General features: G+C 35.8%; 2 protein-coding genes across 2 annotated transcripts; both read right to left on the bottom strand.

Moving 5' to 3' along the window:
• Positions 1-3,318: 3,318 nt before the first annotated feature.
• ubr7 (ubiquitin protein ligase E3 component n-recognin 7) lies at positions 3,319-16,113 on the bottom strand. The gene is made up of 11 exons (XM_067417443.1): positions 15,753-16,113; positions 15,194-15,327; positions 13,854-13,914; positions 13,669-13,764; positions 8,483-8,536; positions 8,234-8,339; positions 6,684-6,799; positions 6,008-6,199; positions 4,350-4,530; positions 4,157-4,218; positions 3,319-4,058 (listed from the first exon to the last, which is right to left on the bottom strand). Exons 1-11 carry the CDS (start codon positions 15,882-15,884, stop codon positions 3,966-3,968), a joined length of 1,227 nt encoding a protein of 408 aa, XP_067273544.1. The 5' UTR covers positions 15,885-16,113; the 3' UTR covers positions 3,319-3,965.
• A 3,562-nt stretch (positions 16,114-19,675) lies between these two features.
• tmem251 (transmembrane protein 251) lies at positions 19,676-22,091 on the bottom strand. Its single transcript, XM_067417442.1, has 2 exons — positions 21,953-22,091; positions 19,676-21,473 (listed from the first exon to the last, which is right to left on the bottom strand). The coding sequence occupies exon 2, from the start codon at positions 21,456-21,458 to the stop codon at positions 21,030-21,032; it is 429 nt and encodes a 142-aa protein (XP_067273543.1). The 5' UTR covers positions 21,459-21,473; positions 21,953-22,091; the 3' UTR covers positions 19,676-21,029.
• Between the last annotated feature and the right edge of the window lie 1,931 nt (positions 22,092-24,022).

Genomic DNA, 24,022 nt, shown 5'->3' with positions numbered 1-24,022 from the left:
TTCATTTCACCTTGCCGATCCCCCAGGCTTCATGTCATCATGACAAAAACGACTTGATCTACCTGGCATGCGTATTGTTTTACCGGAAACTTGCATGTTCTCCTTTTGATGCTCTCGTCAAAAGTGCAGTCATTTAAATTCTCAGTGTTTCTAGTTTGTAACTCAGTGTTTTTGAGCTGTGGGTCCATCCCTTTGTACCAATGCCATTTTGAATTGGGTCATCTATGGTCTGATGAGCAAAGACCTCTCTGTATGACATTTCCCATGTTTTCTTTTTTTATTTCCTGCATTTCCAGTTTGCTATTTTTCAGGTAACTGTTACCATTGAGTAATTGGCATCAGCACTTCCCTTGGAGGCAGCCGAGAGGAGATCTAAGGTCTGTCATGTCATTCTAGTGAATCGCGCTCGCTGTGTAACCATGACCCAAAATCGACAGATGGATATTTAGGCCTACTGCTGCTACTCAGAGGTTTTCCTGCCAGGGGAGAACATTATTTTTTGACATCAATGCCGTTTCCAGCGATTTAATCCCATATAGACCCAGCCATGCCTTAATCTTAAGGGGGAGGTTAGGAAAACTCCTTGGATCACCTTCGCCTCTGCTATACTCAGGCCATTTTAACTGCTAAGAAGTCATTTATTTCATGTTTTAAAACACCAATCAGATCATTTTGAGGGTGGGTTCTGATTGCTGCAGAAGTCAATGCACACAGTTGAAGGTATTATTTGGTGTTTGAGATGCACACTGACCTCATAATTAATACATTTCTATCACAAATGCTATTTATTGTTATTTGGGTTTAGTCTGGTTTGTGGGTTGCTTGCCTGAGAGACTGTTAGAGAATGAATTAGAAATGCATTTGAGCTCCCAGATGAGAAGCTTGAATCATTGTTTAGTCTGTCTTGTAGAAGTCAAACTAGCATGATGTTTGACGTCAAATTGTCATTGTTTAAAACTTGGGTTCATTGTGGAGGGATGAATTTGGTCAGCATACTTGACATCCTCTTAAACCAAGAATGAAAGCTAGAACGGATGAAGGTACCCATTGCACTAAATTGAACAGTCGTTGTGGAGTAGTGCCCTCTGTTGGCTCTATTGATTTATTTTTGACTGAAACGTCTGTTTATTCAGTTCTAGATTCACAGCTGAGTCATTTTTTCTTAAACATTCATTCCTAATCCTTTTAGTATATTTGCATGGCGTTGCGTTATTTATCTCCAAAGTGCCGCAAGGCTGAACTGAACCGAAGGTTTGCGTTTTGGATGTGCGAGGGGCAAGGGAAGTCGTGTTTGAAGACTTACGAGTCAAGATCTCCAGGTTCTCTCTTGTGCTATCTCTCTTATGGAGACGATTTAGTGCCTTCCCTGCCTGAGGCTGGGCTTCCTCCACACCCCTTTTGTCTTATGCAAGCCCTTTCTACAAACCTCTGTTAAACCGTCTCTTTGTAATACTGTAGCCAACGCTTAGTGTGCATAATGTTTTTGTCTGTTTTTTTTTTTCCTTAAAAAAATATTTTTCAAGATTTTTGGTACCTTTGATCACAGGCCTCAGAAATATGGTGTTTTGTTGTATGTAAAATGTAAAGTTTTTTATAAATATATATAAAACATGCGATATCTATTTGAGAGTGTGTGTGTACATATATTTGTGTGTGTATATATATATATACACACACACACACATACAAAAAAAGCATTCTTTTGTGGAGTTGTGGAAAGTGTCTATTTTTCTATTCTTTTCTTTGGCCTGTGTAGTTATGAACTTTACTCTGCAATTAGGTGACTAATGTCTTGGAAATAAATAGTTTTGAGTTATAATGTTTGTGTGTGGTGTTGGTTTCTTCACTCAAACTGCCAGATGAGCAGCGAGTAACACCTTGCCATTAGTGGGAAACGGGAGGAGGAAACACCGGGTCTCGGTCACTAACCATACATTGTGCATACATTTTCATGCAGAAATCATAAGACAACTCATATTGAAATTAACGATTAAACGGAACCAACTGGAGCCACACATTTGCTAAATCACATACTCCTGGAGGTAATTAAGCTATATATAAAATTGATTTAGATGTTTTAATTATTTCAGAGTACTAGAGATCTGATACATGATCATGCGTAGTCTAGGCCTGTTTACTGGAATGTTTTAAGAATTAATCGTATTGCGTTACTTGAAGCAAAGCCGCTAGAAAAGTGAGGATGTGAGGTCGCTTCTATGAAAAGCCCTTATATGGACATTGTTTGGCCCCATTTATGAAAATTACTATAGCTGCAGGCACTCGTTCCCTCACGATACAGTAACAGCGTTTTTCAAATGCGGGGGCAAGATATATATAAAAAATAAATACTGGTGTGTGTATATCCTAAGTGTATGACTTTCTTCATTCTGATGAACACAATCGGAGTTATATTAATAAATATTCTGATGCATCCAAGCTTTTATGATGGCAGTGACAAGCTCCGTTATGTTTGAATCAAAAAATAAATAAATGCATCTATCCTCATAAATGTACTACAGGGGGTTAATAAAAGCCTTCTGAAGTGAATTGAATTTGACATATCTAATTTAAAATTTTATAAAGTAAAATATTCTTTCGTATTCAACTTGTGCAGAAAGTGTAACGCCACTCGCAGGTCAAAACGCTTGCACTATGTCTGTTGTCGTATTTTTTCTATTGGTAATTGTTTGGATTGTTGTCGTATGAGGGCGTATGAATTTAAAAAAGAAATTGCACAGATAATCATTAATAACAAATATGTCAATATTCCATTTTTAAAAAAAATGTATAAAAAAAAAAGCAAGAAACAATTGTCCATTTTGATTTCAATCTGACTTTAAGAAGATAAAAATACAACTGTTCATTGTTTACTTCAGGTTAGCTCAAGTCCATTAAATATTAAAAGATGCAAGATTTGATTTTAATAATTGATTAGTAAATGTTTAAATAAATATGAAGATTAATAAATACCTTAGAGGTCATTTTTATTGTTAGTTAATGTTAACTAATGGTACCTTATTATAAAGTGTTACCCCTTTATGTGCAAACACACCCGTTTCTGGCCCAATGTTTTCGTGCACAACAAAAAATGTCTTCAAACATAGCTAAACGTTTTTAAATCTAGTGGCCTTGATTAGCTTTACCCCTTTAAATAGTGTGTAAAGCTTGATTAGTCATTAACAAAATGTCCCATTTATCATTGAAGAAATCCTAGAGGCATTACTGACTTGTTCATCTAAATCTCATTTTTGTGCAAATGGAGGCAATTTCACCCTAATGGAGAATTCCTAGGATAAACTGAGACATACATCACAGGGCCCAAATGCATTACCATGTTTATTTCTCAAAGGTAGGACATTAAAAAGTAACAGAATCTACACATAAAACAGGTTAAAACTAGATCAAATAAAAAGGGTTACTAGATCACAGATGTGACTGAACTGAAGAACCTGAAAGAGGTTTGTTTCCTAAACAGAATTTTCCAATGGGCTGTGGCATTATTTACCCTGACATACATGAATGTGAATATTTGCAATCTCATCTGAACAGAATTAATACTGGCTGCAGTCATGTGATTGTGGCTCCTGAGGATTGACTGCAATTGCTGTTTTATGACATTATAGAAGTGCCTAACCATAAATCAATTTTTTTTATCTTTCCATTACGCATATTGAGAGCCAATTGTGACATGTTGAGCTGAACGCCATTGCAAATTCAACTCCTATTTGGAACGGCAGGGTTACAAGAAAAGAATTGAAGCTACATCTTTGGGAAAATCATCTGAGAACCTGTCATACATCACTATACAAGGTCAAAAATCATACAAGCTTATGAGGGCCTGAATTTGTACTGCATATTTATTTTCTAAAACTAGGAATGGCCGTGGAAAAAGACTGGAGAAAAAATAAAATAAAATAAAGGTTGGATGTAGCTAGTATGCTTGAAATGTCAGGGTGAAGGACTGTTTAACTGCAGTAGTACTGGCCTGCGTCGGCTCTTCGTCTCTTGCGGCTTTGCTGCTGTTCAAAAAAGTGACGGATGTCCTCAGGTGTCACCACCTGAACGAGGAAGGAGAGGAGAAATTTAACACTGTACAAACTTATCTTCAGTTCAATAACAAACAAATATATATATTTAAAATATATTGGAAGCCTACCTTTCCTTCTGCTGCAAATCTCTGCAGATAGTCCTTCAGTTCTGTCTTCATGTCATTATACTCTAATGAAAAATGTAATGTGAACGTCACAGTTGGATTGGTGGTAAATTGTTAGTAGTTCAGTTTTAAATCTCACATCATAAATTTTGCTTACACACAGATAAAGGTGCTAGTCCAACTGAATCCTACTAACCATGGATGATCTCCAGCTGCTGAACCCGATTAAGGTTGTTTAAGGCCGACATCAAGGGGTCACGACCCTCGGCTCCACCAGCTTGTTCAGCCTGCTCTGTGGACTTTCCCTTGTTCTCATATGCCAGGACGGTGTCCGTCTCATCCGTGAGGAAGGACACTCCTGTGTCTGCATAGAGGATCTAAGCAAACAAACCAATTAACATGAGACCAGGAAACAAATAAGATCATCCTCATTCTCCCAACACCACACATGACCTCACACTCCTAACTATGCTCCCCAAACCATTCCTAAATCATTTTTGATTTGTGTCAAGGCCCATTATCCTGCTGAAAGAGACCACAGCCACCAGGGAGGGAATACAGTTTCCATGAAAGGGTGTACATGGTCGCTGCAACAATGTTTAGGTAGGTGGTAGGTGTCAAAGTAGCATCCACATGGATGGCAGGACCCAAGGTTTCCCAGCAGAACATTGCCCAAAGCATCACACTGCCTCCACTGGCTTGCCTTTGTCTCATAGTACATCCTGGTGCCATGTGTTCCCCATGAAAGTGACGCGCAGACACACCCATCCATCGATGTGATGTAAAAGAAAACGTGATTCATCAGACCAGGCCACCTTCTTTCATTGCTCTGTGGTCCAGTTCGGATGCTAACGTGCCCACTGTTGGTGCTTTCGGTAGAGTCAGCATGGACACAGTGACTAGTTTGCGGCTATGCAGCCCCATACTCATAAAAACTGAGATGTACTGTGTAAACCTTTCTATCAGAACCAGCATTAACTGAGCAATATGAACTATAGTACCTTGCCTTTTTGATCGGACCACACGGGCCAGCCTTCGCTCTCCACGTGCAATATACAGCCTTTTGCCGCCCATGACCCTGTCCTCACCACTGTTCCTTTCTTGGACCACTTTTAATAGATACTGACCACTGCAGACCTGGAACACCCCACAATAGCTGCAGTTTTGGAGATGCTCTCACCCAGTCGTCTAGCCATCACAATTTAGCCCTTGTCAAACTCACTCAAACACTTACACTTGACCATTTTTCCTGCTTCTAACACATCAACTTTGAGGACAAAATGTTAATTTGCTGTCTAAAAATATACCACTCACTAGTTATGCCTGATTGGTGTATATGCAGTGAAATATCACTGTCTTTTTGTAATATATTTTAAAATGTAATTATTCCTGTGATGATAAAGCTGAATTGCCAGCATCATTACTCCAGTCTTCAGTCTCACATGATCCTTCAGAAATCATTTTAATATGCTGACTCCTCAAGAAACATTTCTTATCATTATCAATGTTGAAAACAGTTGCGTCGCTTAATATTTGTGTTGACACAATGATATAACATTTTTTCCTGAAATATTGATGAATAATGTTCAAAAGAACAGCATATTTGCAAGAAATCCTTTGCAACAGTATAAAATTGTTTGTAGCTTTACTGGTATTTTTGACCAATTTTCTAATTGAATAAATAAAAACCCATATTTTACATTTGAGAGGGAGATAAAGTTGTCATTACAATAATTATTCATACAATTTATAATCCAATTGCAATTGCACTGTTACAGAACCGCATCTGTTAACTAAGAGTAAAGCAGAGATTATAAGTAAATGTCCTCTGTAATTGGTGTGTTTGAGCTGTACCTTGCAGTCGGTGCAGGTGCAGAGTTTGGTGCGCCAGGCAGACGGCCAGAACACAGCACCCTGCAGAGTCAGGCTCCTCCCCGAAGCCTTCATCTCTCTCAGCCTGCAACCGGAGCACGAGCCCTCCTCTGAGGAACCTTCAGCTTCTTCCTGGTGTTTCCTCTTACAGCCGGATGTCCCGTTGACCTGCACCTGTCAGCAGAGAGAAGGTCATCAAATCTTAATCACTGATTCTCTACTTATTCTTCTTTTGCTGTGTAGATTGTTAAAATAATGTAATATTCCTCAAATCATAGAGCTGATTATATTCCTCAAACCATAGAGCCGAGATGGCATTTCTAACAGCAACAAAACAATATGGTGTAAATTCAATTTAGCTTGATTCCTTTAAACTCTGGCTTGAGACAGATGACGCATGAGATGCATTAATTCCCCAGTGAAAGCACTCTTTCTGATAAGCATCATCTTACTACCGCCATCTTGTGGTGAGACTGGTGAAACAAAGGCAAACCTGTCTCTAAAACAGCTTTAAATCTTTAGTGCTTCTTGTATTAAAACACTTGTTCATTGCATATCTGTTTAAAGGAGATTCAAGTCTGAACAGTAATAATTGATAAAGTTGCCATTTCATCAATCAGCCTCCTACTCAGAGACAAGACATTATACAGCACAGTACCTTCTCATCTACAGGGCTCTTCAGGTTCTCATTTGTTATCTTCTCTTCATCGTTTTCTACCTCCACCTTCACGTCCCCTTCTCCTTTGCATGGGCTTACTTTTGTTATGGGTGAAACTGATGCAAACAAGACATAATAAGCCTTCACAAATGTATAAAGGTTTAGTAAAAGATGTCAATTGACAAATATCTCAATGTACACAACCGTTCAAAAGTTTGGGGTTGATACTATTTGTTAATATTTTTGAAAGTCTATGATGCTCATCTATGCTACATTTATTTGATTCAAAAAAGTAAAAAAATATTGTGAAATACTATTATTTTCTATTTTTATATAGTTTAAAAATGTCATTTATTCATGTGATGGCCAAGCTGAATTTTCAGCATCATTACTCCAGTCTTCAGTGTCATATGATCTTTTCTTACGTTCAGAAATCATTCTAATATGCTGATTATCATCATCCACGTTGAATACAGTTGTGCTGCTCATATTTTTGTGGTAACTGATACATTTTGTTCAGGATTTTTTGATGAGTAGAAAGTTAAAAAATAATTTATTTGAAATAGAAATTCTTTGTGACATTATAAATTGTGTTTAATATGAACATTTTTTAATATCAATTTAACATGTCTTTGCTGAATAAAAGTATTAATTTAAAAAAAATGGTAGTGTACATTTAGATTATTTCCCTTCTTAAATAAAACTTTGCAGTCATACTAAATATTAGGGGTGGGAATATTTTGGTACCTCACAATTTGATTCAAATCGATACTTGGTCACGGTTTGATTAAAAATCATTTCCCGATTCTGAATCAAATTTCGATTCAATATATAGATTTGATTCTAGTTGACCGTTTTGTGTTCTTTTCTTATTTTACTGTGGTAGACAGTTTAATGTGTCTTAAAGACACAAATCCCACTGAATTAAATGTGAACCTTGCAATGTATTTAGTTTTTCCTTCCCATTTTAGTCAACCCAATATTATTATTAAGCTGACTGCAATCCTTACACACATGACAAGGCAGGCAATCATATTTTATTTATATTAAGAATAGGAACAAAGAAGCAAATGACAAACAATTAGGACAAATAAAAATAAAAAATCAGGTACAGTAGCCTAATTTTATTTAACATGTAGTAATACTATAAATAAATACTATAGAAATTGAAGCAAATGTACAAAAAAAATACAACACTAGTCTTCACTGTATAAATTAAATATAAATTGATTCATAGTAAAAGATCAAAAGCAGTGAGTGATTTTTTATTAACATTAAAGTCAATTTAAGAATAAATGCACGGATCTAATATACTGTTACACAAGCAGAGTTTTGTAGCTTATTGCAATTAATAATACACTAATGTGTCAATAACTTTTAGTACTGCGAAGTTAAAGAGGTGTAAAACTTCAGAAAATCAATATTTGAAATTTGTGAATCGATGCAAATTGGTAAAAGATAGAATAGCGATTCATATGCAAATGGTTTTTCCCACCCTTACCAAATATCTGTAAATGCAAAAAAAGAAGCAGAAAAAGGTATAATATTACCTGCAATATTTGCAGCATAGTTCCAAAGGAAAGGTGTTTTATTCATGCACGACTCGCAGATCATCTCTTGTAGCTCCACACAGTCTGGCACTACACAGCCTAAATGCTAAAAGAAACACGCATAGATGTTCTCAGACATTTGATTTCTTTGATTTCACCAGAATAAGTTATGTTCCTTATCCACACACACACACACACACACACACACACACACACACACAAGGTCCTGCAATCTGATTAGAAACTAACCCGACCATGGAGCCAGTCCTCACACACGATACACTGGATCATCTCATCTGAAACCTGGAGAGAGAGAAACTCATTTAGTAATAAAAGCACTCTAAACTAGGGATGTCACAGTGAGAGAAAAAATACAAATACTATATATACAAAACCAGTACCTGGGGCTTGTTTTCACGAGATCACAAACTCTGTGTATAGGCCTATAAATTTCAGGCATCTGCAAGTAGATATAGCTGCAAGGCTATTTAAGTTACATAAATTAAACTTTCTCGCTGAAAGAAATTAATTGCGCTTGCATAAAGTTAATAAATAATCTTAAATAAAGTTAGCTTCTTGGTATCAGGGAGCCACTATCACTTTTGAATATGCACTCACTTTTCACTTTTGCTATAGGAAGCAGTGGTACTGCCCACACTTTTTACAAAATAAGATATTTGTCAATAGCCCTACTCCAACGGTAATTGTTTCTCATGTGGCCATCCGTAAAAATAAAAATTTGCATCCCACCTCAGTGATAAAATTTGTGCATTCGGATGGTGATTTATTCACAGTGGAGGAGCGAGTTTTGTGATCCTGCGCACCTGGGAAAGTGCTGCTCACGAGATCAGTCGAATTATTGTCTGCTGTAAAAATGTCATATGCTTGGAATAATAAGAAAAAAATCATATTTAATTTAATAATAGAAAATTATTAATTATTTAACTACTTAAATCTCCTGTTTAAAAATAGGAAGATGTCATTTTAAAAATGTGGAAATGAGCAGAAATGTAATACAATGCTGCAAAAGGAAGCTATGGAACGTTAATTACTGCTGTAGTAACGGCTCATTTGAAATGTTTACGTGTTTTTCTTCTCTTTTGAGTGGCGATGAAAGCTTATTCTTGTAAATACTTTCCAGCATTTCAGTAATAAAAGTGTAAACTACAGATCTTTAAAATGCATACAAATTACAGCAAAGCACAACAATACGGTGCGCCGCAGGGGTCAAAAAGGATATAAACAGTTCATTTTGAAGCGACTTCTTGAAAACTCAGAGATGTGGATTCAGTCGGCCATTAAAGTACCACACGACCTTGGTGTTTGTCAAAAAAACAGTAGGTAATTCAGCCGGAGATTCTTAAGCGGGTGGTGGGAGAAAAACACTGACATTCTGTTTCGGACGGGCAATAAAAATCACAGACTAGCCCCTGTAAATGATGAACACACCTTATGACCCAACAAGGAACAATTACCATCCAAATAGGGCTAATGACGCTCAGAATCTGTTGTGCACCAAATCCTCCAACATAGTCCTGTCAGACATCCAACTTATTGCATTGTTACAATTATGCATTTATATATATATATTATATATATATATATATATATATATATATATATATATATATATATATATATATATATATATACACACACATATATATATATATATATATATATATATATATATATATATATATATATATATATATATATATATATATATATACATATATATATATATATATATATATATATATATTGGCCTGCCACCGATAATATCTGGCCCGTGCCCAAAGCCAGATTGTTTTGATATCGGCTGGTTCTGAAGTTAATGTCATGATAGGGTAACAGAGGCAAACTAATGAGAGCTGTACAGGTAAACACCTCTCAGGTCAAGAGACCATCTAGTAGCGCCTTATCAAAAGTATTCGGGTTTAGCCTCATTGTTAGAGTGTCAGACTCCCACATGGAAAGACCTGAGTTCGAGTAGCGCTTCGAGCGGTCGGTGCAAATGAAAGAAATTATCATTTCATAATCAGTTTGTCTCTAGTGATTTTACCTTTGCAGCATTGTTTTATTTTGGGATGAATTGAGAGCTTTTAATTTAAGAAGTTCTGAAAGATATTCAAAAGTCTGTTGAATAGATCACTAGACACGCCTCTAAAATAGCCATCATGAAGTGTGTGGTATGATAAAACGAACAGTGGACCAATGAAACGTTTGCTTACATTGCAGAGCCTCAGCACCAACACATGAACAATAACAACTCAAATTCAGAAATAAATACTCACAAGACAACCAGCAAAAATAGGTGCTATATGCTTCGTTTCGTGTGGTGCCGTATGATATTAAATTCTTAACAAACAGCCACAACTTCATTGCAGATTAGACACACCGGCTTTGCATTCACAAAACCAGGCAGAATGGATGCACAGTTGCCCTATTTTCGCTGTCGACTTTCCTCTTTAGACTCTTGAATAGTGCTAGTATGGAAGTAAAACTGTGCCACTGGATTTTGAATTCTAATTTTTAGCACTGAATTTTTTTACATCGAATTTTTAACACTGAATTTTATTTTGCATCTAAATCAGACTTTGAATTTTAAAAGCCATCGAATTTCTAGCTCTGTTTTTTTTTGACTATGACATTTTTTCAATGTTTTAAAAAAATTCAGTGTAAAAAGAAATTCAACGTCTCAAAAAATTCAGTGTAAAAAAATTCAACGTCTCAAAAGATTCAGTGTAAAATAATTCAACGTCTCAAAAAATTCAGTGTAAAAATATTCAGAGTCAACATCCGGGTAACCAAGGAGAAGCAATCGATCCCTGTATCAAATCATCCAACATCCAGCCAATCATTTACGCTCCATTGGTCATGTGATGCTGAAACAGGAAGGCGGGGAACAGGGCCGTTTCTAGCCTTTCTGGCACCCTAGGCGAGATTCATATGTTGCACCCCCACCCCCCCCACCCCCACCCCTTTTTTTTTTTTTTACTTCAACTTATTAAGTAAATATGACTTCCTTATTTCATGGGCATATTGTACATGCATTAATCGAATAATGTAGCTAGGTTTATTATCTCTGAGATCACAGATGTTGGGGGGTTCGGGGGCATGCTCCCCCGAGAAAAATTTGATTTCTATGATCTACATATGTGTATTTTAAGATGTTCTGAAGGCCAAAAAATTAGATAACAATAGCTTGAAAACCATGTCACTCGGCGCCGCTGCGGATTGAAGAACACAGTGAATCAAAGACTAAAAGACGGGACGAAGCAGTAGCCGAAGCCTTGCGCCAGTTTCATGTTTTAAAGGTTAATCACATATTTTTTTAGGGGGGGCTGATGCATAAGTTCATAAAAAAGGGCCTAGTGACGCCCATGGTTATGACAGTATTAGCCTACTTGATCAATTTACACTAAACAGCTATCTCTGATGTAAAAAAAAAATTATTCAAATTAACTGCTATAATGTTCTGCACCTGAAATGAGCATGGCGTGTGGTCCGTCCAGTACTAATATTCAGTGTAATGTTTTGCTCAACATTATGATAGAGGGACCAGCTTAGTAGAGAACAAGTAACCAATAAGTAGGCTATACCTGTATATTTCGCTTTCTTTTTTACGATACTGAGCCCCTGATGGCTTTGACCTTTTCATGATGATGAAACTAAAGCACGCTGTAACGAGTAGAAATATAGTGTGGCCCCTTTAAGAGTTGCGAGCGCTCCCTGCAAACGAAGTCTGCATTTTGTGAATGTGCGCACTGAGTCTTGAGCTCCCATGTGTGGGGATTATTTTCTGTTTTCTGTTGCTAACAGTTATTTTGTTTTATTAAGTAATGCTGTGGATGGAAAGGGAGTTTGTGATGAGAGTTCAGCGGGGAATAAAGTGCGATCTGTTTGATGTTAATCGCCTCCGTGTTTGCATCCACTACAGTTACATTAAGTGAGCTATCCGCATTTTTCACTCGGACACAAGCGTTACAATGCCACGGATGACGACGTTCCCTGCCGCCCTCTACATGATCTCATTTCATTACAGCAGCTCCACTATCACCATGGCGACTTCACTCCAATAATCGCAACTAATCATAATGCCTTGAAATAGAAAAAGTACGAAATATTAATAATAAAATATATATGAAATAACTAAAAAATCTTGTTGGGGCGGGGGCTCATTGACGCCCCCCAGCTGTTGGCGCCCTAGGCGACCGCCTAGTTTGCCTATGACTAGAAACGGCACTGGCGGGGAAGTTCACTTCAGGTGAGCTCCAGAGCTCAGCAGCATGGCTCAGAACACACACGATGGCGCTTCAGTGAGTTTACTCATGACCAATGGAGCGTAAATGATTGGCTGGATGTTGGATGATTTGATACAGGGATCGATTGCTTCTCCTTGGTTACCCGGATGTTGACTCTGAATATTTTTACACTGAATTTTTTGAGACGTTGAATTATTTTACACTGAATTTTTTGAGACGTTGAATTATTTTACACTGAATCTTTTGAGACGTTGAATTTTTTTACACTGAATTTTTTGAGACGTTGAATTTCTTTTTACACTGAATTTTTTTAAAACATTGAAAAAATGTCATAGTCAAAAAAAAAACAGAGCTAGAAATTCGATGGCTTTTAAAATTCAAAGTCTGATTTAGATGCAAAATAAAATTCAGTGTTAAAAATTCGATGTAAAAAAATTCAGTGCTAAAAATTAGAATTCAAAATCCAGTGGCACAGTTTTACTTCCATATGCTAGCTTAAATGTTAACATTACTTGCAGGCAGTACCGCCACACAAACAATTAAAGAATGCAGTTTAGTACGTGATGATGCCAAGGAATAATTTTCAGTGTAACAGTAGCCTACGTCAAATAATTATTACAAGTTATGCTCCATTGTGTAACAAGCTAATTCAAATACACATTTATTATTCACAATATGGAAAGAGGAAATAAAATAAAAAATTAAGAGGATGACTCCAACATGCCATTAATTGGCTTAATCAAGTCCTCTTTTATTATTTGTTTGTTATTTGTATCCATTCTGCTTCTACCACATGTGTTTTAGCATGTGGTCTGTGTTGCAAGTTGGTGAATGAAGGTACCAGGTTAAGTGTCACTACTGCTTTATTCTTTTATGCAATTTTTAACAGCTATTTTAACAGCAGAGTAACAGTTCACTACCAGACAGTTACAAAAGACACTGTAACAGCATGTCAGGCAATTCTAGTTGTATTTTTCATCAATTTATTTATTATATTATTGACTATAATTATTGATAATATTCTGGAACGCCATCTAGTGGCAAATTTATTGGCCCATGGCCAAATATACTTGCCAACCCCTGCAATACATTATATGATAAGACAGCAAATTTATAGGTGATAGAAAAAACATTATAGAATGCAACTCTAACTTAAATGCACATTACCTCGTCTTCTGGATCTGGGTAGGGTCGGTCACATGTGCAATACAAGCCAAAAAAATTGTGGCTGTATTTGTTCCCTGAATTCACTTTCTCTTTATCCTGCATAAAAGAAAATCTTAAATAATCACCATCACTACATTTAAAAACTGAAAGACACAAACTCAAACTAATGGTATAACATAACTTACCGCAAATAGTTTGCACTCCATTTCCCCAAACTTGTCATTTCCACAATCACATCGAAAATTCCTGTAATATCAATAATGTTTAAATAATGAATGATTTATGATTTAAATGAAAGTCTATGCACAATTAAATCCAAACTTAAAAACTTACATTCTTCTCAATCTGGAATTTTCCTTGGATTAAAGGGATAGTTCAACCAAAAATGAAAATTTGATGTTTATCTGTTGCTCGTATAAAGCATGTCAATGGGGTCTAATTAGAATTAGAACGACCCCGTTGACATGCATTATACGAGCAGCGGTTGGAGTTAAAAATCTTAATTTGTGTTCTACTGAAGAAACAAATACACCTACATCTTGGATGCCCGTGGGGTAAGCAGATAAACATCACATTTTCGGGTGAACTATCCATTTAAATTTAGCAAAAAATGTAATGTTATAATATTTTCTTCCTTATTGTGATATCTGAGTGATACATTTTCTCAAGAAAGAAAAAAAAATGTAGGGCAGGGCTTGATTTTGTCCATCAGGAAATGATTGCTGTGATCTCATGTGAATGACAGGTTGTGCCAGTAAAATGAAGGTGGTTGTGCCACCCTTGTGCCATTCAAATGAATAGATGTGCAAGGGGGAAGGGAAGTTCATTTGATTAAAGGCACAATGTAGTTTTTCGCTGCTAGAGGCTGACTAGTCAAAACAAAGGCGTAAATTGATGACGGCGAGATTGAGTGCGGGTTCATGTGTGATGTCATCTTCACCTCACAGTCGGTGGAAAAGAATCGGGATGGGAATGTGCAGAAATCATGTTCAAGTTTGAGATTATTAACGTTACTCTAGCATGAAGCAGAGCAGGACCTAATGCTGTGGGATCGCAATGTGGCCGCTGGGGCAATCGCTATTGAGAGATGAGCACGACACACGACTGGAGAGCAGCAGAACTTTTATTATGCCACAGTCACCACTTCCGCTTTTTCCGGTCAAGCGTACGCTTGTTTTATCATATTAGATTAATTTGAGAGTGTTGAAAATGATGGTACAAGGGCATATGAATAAAAATAGAATAATGATGATGTGCACATTGATAAGTCATTCAAAACAAATACTGCCACATTGTATAAAAACAAATTGTCCATTTTAATTTCTTGCTGACCACCAAAACAATAAAATAAAATGTGTTCTTGTGACAGGTCTAGTTATATTCACATTGCCTATAATGCTGCCAGTGACAAATAATAATGACAACAATAAAAAAATCAAATTAAGCATTTTAGCTTTGTTTAAATGGGTTAGAGTACCATCAAAAATCACAGTTGGTTAATTTAAGAGATTTTGGCAATATTCACCTCTTGGTATACAGCTCAAAAAGGTCATGGCCTTCATGGCACTTGTAGGAACATGCCAGACAGATGCCAGCTGGCTCTCCTCCCTTTGGTGTACAGGTGTTGCAGGCATACAGAGCCTGACGCTTCACATATCCCTGTTAGGACAAAAAGAAAATCCATCTTGTTTTAGGACATGGAGCTTATTTTCATCCTCAGAACGTGAATGTAAATGTAAAGCATCTGCTGACAACTACTGTTAGATGCTTAACTGTACTTAAAATGATTCTTGTTCCTGATACAGCTCTGGAAAAAAACGAGGAGACCCCTTAACATTGAGAAATCAATGTTAAATTTTCTCTTCATTTTTTTCTAGAGCTGTGTTCATGCAATAAGGTTTATTTCCAAAATAGACGCTGCATCGACGCGTTACATAAGGTGTTATTCTAACACCAAACAAAACGATGCAACAAACACCTTATGGGAATAACGTTAATCGCCTAAGTTAGATGTGGCAGTGTCAAGTTATAATCAGCATGCTAAAAAAATATTATACGGCAGGGCTGTGTTTATATAATCAAACCTCTGGATACGAGCATTTCTCTGAATCACTCCCTCCAAGCACAGCGGAGGCTTCGTTCTCCAGTTCTTCATCCTCCTCTAAAACGTCCACCAGAGATACAGTAGCCTCCTCCTCTCCATCATTTGCCGCCATCCTTGAAGAGACGAACGCAAAAAAACTATTTCCAGTTCCTGTTCCAGGGCACGAAACGAGACACGAACTATCCTGGAACTAAGCTACCTATTAACGAAATTACGTTTTAGTCGCGACAGAGAGTCCACCACAGTAATATAACAAAGGGAAATGTGCGTGAACGTGTCATGTAGTTTGACATTACCAGAATAATTTCTCGTGATTAATTGTGACAATAACAAAACCAATGCTGCTTCCGGTTTATGCAAATTCATGATGTTTTGGCGGGAGATGTGGGGGTTATAAACATAATTTATTATGACATTATGATTTTATTCCCCTTACTAGCGTCTATTAAAACAGCATGCCCATACTGGTTCTGTAAAAAACAGAAAATAAATTACGTTTTTAATCCAATTCGATGGGTCAGGGTTCAAAGGGTAGCTTAGTGTTGCCATGTCCCCTTTTAATACGTCTCTTAAAGGCTAGTTTTTTTTATTTATTATTATTATGGATTTTTTTTAAAGTAACAACTACAAGTGGCCAAACAAAAAAAGACAAATGCAATTAAAACAAACTTAAGCTTAACGGTTAAATAAGAATTATATTTTTTTGTATATGTTTAGGTCTCTTATAGGCTACAAATTTGTATGTGATTTTTGGAGGCTATGTCTAAAATACAGTCAAGTTTTAATTGTGCTAAGTTTTTATTCTTAAAATTCGAAAGATCATTTCTGATCCATCCAGCTGCAATCTCAATGGTTTCCTTGAATTCCTGAAACTCGCCTGAAAACTAAAGGGGATCTGCATTTTCTGTTGCTGACCCAAGATTGTGGAATATGCTTCCACCTGACATCAGATCTGTAGGTTACCCCAATCAATGTTGGGTAAGTTACTCTAAAAAAGTAATGAATTACTAGTTACTAATTACATCTAAACTAGTGTGATTAGGCTACTGTTACTCTCTCCTAAAAGTATTTCATTACTTATTACTATTTACTTTCTAAATTCTAACCCCCAACCTCGACTAGTTAATGATTCAAGGATAAACATGAAATAGCTCTTTTAATTTATTCAAATAAATAATATATAATTTGATATCATTTTATTTATTTTTTATAAAATAATATAAAAAATAATATCTTCCATGAGCACTTAATCTTATATTTAAAAAAAAAAGTACGATTTTTTTCCTCTATTTTTTTTCCTCCTCTATTTCTCCTTTCTTCTTCCCTTTTCTGGTTTTTCTGGCTACTCTGAGCGGTATACAAATCTTGGTATTTGGGGCACTTTTTGTGTTTCTTTGCCTCTTCTTGATGGATTGCTTCCTGTTCTCCTGAGTTGTAAGTCGCTTTGGATAAAAGTGTCTGCTAAATGCATAAATCCATAAATGTAAATGTAAATGAAACAACATAAATTGTGCAAAACTGACCAAAGTATTACAAATATGTTCAGGATACTTAAAAACATGCATCTTTAAGTTAGACTTAAATTTTTATTGTTAATTTCACTATTGTATTATATATAGTTGGAACTAAAATATTTCACATGCCTATACACTTGGCCATCTAAACTAGGAAATACATCTTAAATCTTTTTTGAGCGTGCACATTAAAGTATCAAGCCTGATTTATTTATAAAGCCCTTTCCACTACATAAAAAAGTCGACAAAATATTAAACATAAAGACAAAGATCAGTAAAAGCAGAAAGGACATGAAGCAAAAACAAAGGCAAACAGAAAACAACATTGAAGGAAACGTCCACAATTTTAACAATCTAGAGCCACAGAGAACAAATAAGTTTTCAATCGAGCTTTAATAAAAATGGCAATTGGGGGCAGTGGGTGTAACAAGTTTTGTAAAGGGTGTAATTGGAGATAATAGGCTATTTTGTTGCTGTTGCAATTTAGCCTATTTTATCATATTTCACTCCATTTTCATGTCTCCTATGTTTATCAATTAAATTAAGCGTTTCGTTTCTTCAATAATTCAGAAATAACCGCCAAACAAGTTTATAGTCCAGGATGCATATATTTATTGTGAGATCTGGCAACCGAGTTACAGTGTGCATGTTCAATATGGCAGCGTGCGAGCTGAACGGAGAGCTGAAATACAGAGATGGACAGACAAACCAGTTCACAGTACAAGTAGAGGGGGATTTGAAATCACTGATAACTGGCGTCAAAAAAATAAATGCCGATATATCAGTAGTCTTGACGACTCTTGTTGAACAGGAAAAGGGCTCAACGGACAACAGCATAGGGGTTCTGGATGGTAAGATGCTAAAATGAAGACTGGGCCGTTTATGAGAAAACATCTAACAACAGATTTTTTTAAATAACCAACATTAATAAAGATGCTAAAAACCTATGTGTAAAGATTGCACGGCATGTGACCCAACTGGATAACAGTTAGGCTACTTTAGGATAAAAGGAGAGCGCGAGGCACAAACTAAAGTCACTTTTTGACTTTCAGTTTGTGTAAACACAATGGAATGGAAGTGAAATGTGACATCATGACCCATAGGTTTTGTACATGCACATGTTTGGGGCACATTGTAACTAACATGAGCATATGACAGCTTAAAATTTTATCTGATATATATATACAAAACAAAATCCAAAAATATTGTGTCAATAAAATACAATTATTAACTTTTTCATTTGAAATAATGGCATTTATTAATAATTAAAAATAAACACATTTTTGATTTTGCAAAACACAGCTATACAGCATAGTTCAAAACAATAATAATGAATAATTTCTTAACATTGACTCTCAGTCTTTATTCACCTCTTTCTCGTGTTTTTTCAATAGTATTCATAAAAGTATAGAATACAATAGCAGTTCCAATAGAGGGATGTTGTAATGCCTGTGCAACTGGGATTTAAACCGCGGCTCGTGTCTTCTGCTGATTAGATCAGCATTAAAACTATCTCAACTGTTAAATAACAGATATAAGATTAAAGTAATATCAGATTTGTCGATTTTAAAATAAACAAAAAAAGATGAAAAATTAACGTACTAAATGTACTTTTCCTATGGTCAAATAAATGTTAAGTGATATCTTCCAAAGATTTTTTTTTTTTTTAAATGTTGGTGCCATTCTTTCTCGATATAGTGTTGATATGACAACTAGTAAATACACTGTTTTATCATTTAACCCTGCGTTAGGTTGTACCCGGTCACCCCTACTTTATTAATTTATTATTCTTATTTCAATTAGGACATTTAACTACCAGTGTCTCGGTAGCAAGACACTCTGCACATTTTTTATTTATTGCCTTTTTTCCCTATCGCATATTTCAATAATCATCATAAACTAGGCATCATTCGGAAGCTCAAACATTTGAAATTGCACATTGTGTTAAAAAAGTAATTATTTGTCTCTTTTTGAACCCATGTTATAGATGACGAGGAAGAGGAGAGTGACGAAGAGGACATTATCACAGAAACTCCCACCAAAAAGTCAAAGTTAGAACCTCCAAACAAACGGATAAAGACCGTACGGCCGTGATCTTCAGAACTCTCATTCTTCTGTTATAGCCTTTATTGCTTAAAAAGCTGTAAGAGTTTTGGGATTTTGCCTTATTTTGTTTCCTTTGATTGTTAATAAGTAATTAAAAAATGTTATGCTATTTTTGATAACTTAACATAACAGAGCAAAGCGAAAATTGTATCATTACATGTTTCCTGTAAAACTGTACAAATTGGCATTGGCTATCACTATATACGTTTCTTCAGCTGACAGTTAATAATAAACCGTTACACAATAAAATGTCAATGTAACGGTTTCAAAAGAATATGCAATACACATTAAATTTCTTTATTGATTTTTGTCAGAATCCAGAGTTCTTTCAAACCACAGTGTATTAAGATTGTAATGGAAAATTATTAACATGTACCGATTAAACATTATAAATTCACAGTCAAGCCCTTTTAGACAATTTGCCTTTTTTTTTTTAAGCATTTCAACAAATTAATAAAACCATCCACATCCAAAGGCATTGTAACACAAAAGAAGTGATTTTAAAGATTGAAACGCTTGGGTCTGTGGCACAGGCTCATATAACATCGAGACCCATAGTTAGATTAGTCTTGAGCCAGACTCATTACAACCTACCACACCTAGCATGTCCAAATAACCTTTGCATTTCTTATGCAAGATAAGATTATCCACGCTGTAAAATGATGCTGATATCTCTCAACAATAAGACGAGATTGAGTGCACTATTCCACAAGATATGATTATGAAGAGATGTCTTTACTCTGAGGACAATTGATTATCACTATGATACATAATTAGTATTTGTCAAATAAACACAAATTAGTAAATAAAAGGAAAGTGCTCCCTTTCAGTGTCCCTAGAGTTGACAAGAAATCATACTTGAACATAAAATACTGCTATTAAAATGCACTTGATTTTTTAATACAAAAGTTTTCTTATTACAACTTCTTTCATTGTTCTCTCCTTCAGTGCATTTTATATTCAAAACATGAAAAAATGGACACTTAAAAACAATTGGAAACACCACTGTCAGTGGTTTTCTTATTTTCGTCTAATACAATGTCCACTGGAGTTGAGTACAAACAGCTGGAGCATTAAAGTGACAGTAAAAATCCATTGGCCTCATACGAGGGAAACATTTACACTTGTCTGCACTGACAAATCTTTATTCATCATGATTTTTAGGACATCTACTCATCATTAGAAGTGTAATTCAAGTAGTTCATGCAGCCCATCAACATTCTCCACATATTGGACTATGGCTTAACTGCCTCCATTTAGGCTACTTAGATTTCATATATCAAATTTCATTTCATTTTTTCACTTCAGTTAAATCAAGACAAAGCTTCTAAAAATATGACATGGAAACAACTTTTGATTAAAATGCAGACCAATTTTTCCATTCAGTTTGAAAGAGTATGAAACCTAGCTCACCTATAGTCCAGTTTTTTTGCTAAAAAAATGCACAATAAAAACTGCAGGTGACAAACAGTAGTTAAACTCAAAAGAGAGAAAAAAAAAAGAATCCCAGGCACCGTCCCTATTTAATTCCTACAACAAAAAAGTCAGGGCCAAGTCTTAATCTTATTTATGAATGTACTATTGTTTCACCCAACTGTATAGCACCAATATCTGATGCCGCATCTCTAACAATCACTTCAAGTGTCAATCAGCTGCAGCCTGCTGATCTGATTGGACGCCTTGGCGAAGGTTTGGTGACGGTTGCAGAGAACAGCAAGGCAGATGGGCAGAATACAGTATCCTACAGTCTTGGGGTCTGCCCTTGTGCAGGAGTAGAGAAAGAGAAACACCTGGAGGTAGGGTATGAGGAAAATGGTGGCCCACACCCAGAAAGGCAGGAGGAGAAGTCTTGTTTTCAGAGTCACTGTCCATGAGGTTAAAGAAGGGGAAGACGAAGAAGCATCTCCCAACCATTTTGTCTGCGCTCCAGAAGCCTGTTCTACTTGTGCCAGTGCAAGTCGGTTGTATGTTTGGCTGATCTCAAATATATAATACACTGCCGCGACACTGGCCAACAAGTACAGTCCGACACCTATCCACCCCATCCGCTGGCGGAAATTCATCATTCTCCATGCTCTTCTCTGGAAAAACAAAGTCAGAATGCATTCAGTGCAACTGCTGACAAGAAACCAAACACTATGGTTGATGAAATCATGTGATCAATTGTGTGATTACTAGTTTCAGGAAATAAATGAAAGCTGCTCAACTTAAACTGTGAGCCATCATTAACAAAATCAAATTTGTTATTAAATTATTCAATATAAAACATATACTATAAATACTCGACTAAAATGTCTCTTTCAAAACATTTCCAGTACAATTAACGTTAGCTTCTTTAACGTTGTAAACACATTAAAAATCTAAATATTAAATATAATATTGAAAAAACAAACAAAGTCTTTCAAACACAAGAAAGCTCTCTCTCTCACACACACACACACACACACACACACACCATCTGGAGATTTCTCAAAGCTGTTGACTAGCACCGTTGTGTCATTATATAGCAATACGCCCCCATCATATTAACTAAACACATGAATTCCACTGAGTTACTTACTGTGATCACACGATCAATCCATTTTGCGCGGTTTTCTTGGCAATATGTTTCTCAAGCCAAGACACACAACGCTGTCACAGGGTTGTTGTCATAAGACTCACTTCCTGGAATTGCAAACATCCGGGAAGTTCTCGTGAATCTTGGGCGGCTATATTATTCAAGACTCTACTGCCCCCCATAGGCTCTCTGTCATATATGTAATGATTGTATTTTTTATTTTATTTTTTGCTTACAGTTTGAGTTGATCTGTGTAAAACTGGTATAATTTGAATCAGCAGGTCATCTTATTTTATTTTTTAAATTTAGTTTAAAACATCCACAAATTGGATCTAACATGTTCCCTAATCTTAAAGATGGCACAACTTTAGGCTACTGTAGCTACATTTGAGACTTGCTAATATGCATTCAGAATTGTAAGCCTATAAATGAGCTAATGGGGGTATATTATTTAAACACTATAGAAAATAATCAGTTTTAGGCCCTAAACATGATGGTGTCTCTGCTGTGACTAACATTTTCCCCGTTTTCAGTAGCAATTAAACATTTGCCAGAGTCATTCTATAATTAGGGGTACATGTCATGTCCGTGGACACAATTATCAATTTTACAAATGTTTAATTAACTTTTCACTTCAAGCAATGATTGCTTTTATATAAGAGGACATTTCTTATTAATTTAATACAAAAATCCTATCTTTCATTGCATACTGTCCGTTTTGTTAATGTGAGGTTTTGATCTTTAGATTAGCTCTAAAATGCATATTTCTTATATATATTTGTCCAAAATAATCGCTAATTTAAGAGAAAAGTGTTTTTGAAAAATATTTTGCTCAAGAATCTACATTTATTTTGTGTGTCCCCCCTATGAATCAGCAATGGTTTGTCTCAGAGTCACATGTCCAACATCACCTGATGTCAATCCTTTTTTGGAGGTAAATTTGAAGACAGTGTGGTAAATTATAATTTGCTGATGTATGAGCTATATATTGTCTGGACATAGAGTAGATTAATTGACCATCAACTGTGTTATCAACACGTTCTGGCGGTGAACTTGTCTTACATGTTTTATTTATAAATGTAGAGAAAGAATATAAGTTAATGTAGGTCCACTACCTACTAACTAGTCCAAAGCCAGCAGTTTGCACAAGACCCTAAAATTGCCGAAATGTCAACTGTCTTACTTGTCAACTGTGTTACCCATCAAGAGGTTCATTCACATGGTTGACAATTCAATAAAATTGTATTAATTACTTGTACTTATATTTGTTTAATAAAAAGAAAGTTATCATTTGAAAGAGTTTTTTATCTTTTCCTTCGTGTCCTGACAACAGTACTCATGTGTCAACTGTGTTAATTTGTGTGTCAACTGAGTTGTGTGATTTTTATGTCATAAATCTTTTAAATGTGAACTAACCCATCAGAAAAAATAGACAGGGATATCTCTGGAGATGGAAATCTTACTAAGGATGGTGAATAATACTATATTCAGCATACAGTGGATTTTTGACAGCATTTGTCTGTAACAGTTGACACAACAATGAATCAAATGGTAATTTTCATTAACCAAAAAACAAACAAAAAAAAACAATAAAAATCATTAGAGTTTAAGCTTGCCAGATAATTAGGGCATTAAGGGCATAATTCAGCCACCTTTATTGACCAAAAAATAATACTGATTTCCTGACTTTGCTGAAATAATATAGAATGACTCGGCAACAGTGAAGGTGGGAATGTCGACAAAGCTAACAAAGTCATTTTCCCACCCACTTTATTATATGTATTATATCACAAAATATATTTTATATTATTGAAAATTGCAGAAATTACTTCAACTCCAACCGTTAAAATCACTGTGGTTACAACACTTCTCTGTCTAGCCAGCCAAGACACTATTTTTATATTTCCTTCTCATTTCTTATTGTGAGAAATTTGAACTTTGGTAGGCTACAACCAACATGAATGAATCCCTCCTGAAGCACAAGTTTCACCCTGAACAATATGATACTGTGAGCCCGCCTCTGAAGGAGGGTGTGTCTGAGCAAACAAGTTTCGTTGCTGTCCAAATGGCCAA

This window comes from Pseudorasbora parva, chromosome 15 (assembly GCF_024679245.1).
Source record: "Pseudorasbora parva isolate DD20220531a chromosome 15, ASM2467924v1, whole genome shotgun sequence".
Lineage (NCBI taxonomy): Eukaryota > Metazoa > Chordata > Actinopteri > Cypriniformes > Gobionidae > Pseudorasbora > Pseudorasbora parva.
The sequence above is the reverse complement of the archived record's forward strand: the minus strand, read 5'-3'. Positions and strand labels throughout refer to the sequence as shown.

Bases quoted from the DNA above. Each gene is read 5' to 3' on its own strand.
- ubr7 (XM_067417443.1), bottom strand. From the start codon at position 15,884: ATGGCGGCAAATGATGGAGAGGAGGAGGCTACTGTATCTCTGGTGGAC. The intron at 4,531-6,007 runs GTACAGCTCAAA...TTGTTTGCTTAG, and splicing joins GCACCTGCACCGACTGCAAG to ATCCTCTATGCAGACACAGG. The intron at 4,059-4,156 runs GTAGGCTTCCAA...TTCCTCGTTCAG, and splicing joins GATTTGCAGCAGAAGGAAAG to GTGGTGACACCTGAGGACAT.
- tmem251 (XM_067417442.1), bottom strand. From the start codon at position 21,458: ATGATGAATTTCCGCCAGCGGATGGGGTGGATAGGTGTCGGACTGTAC.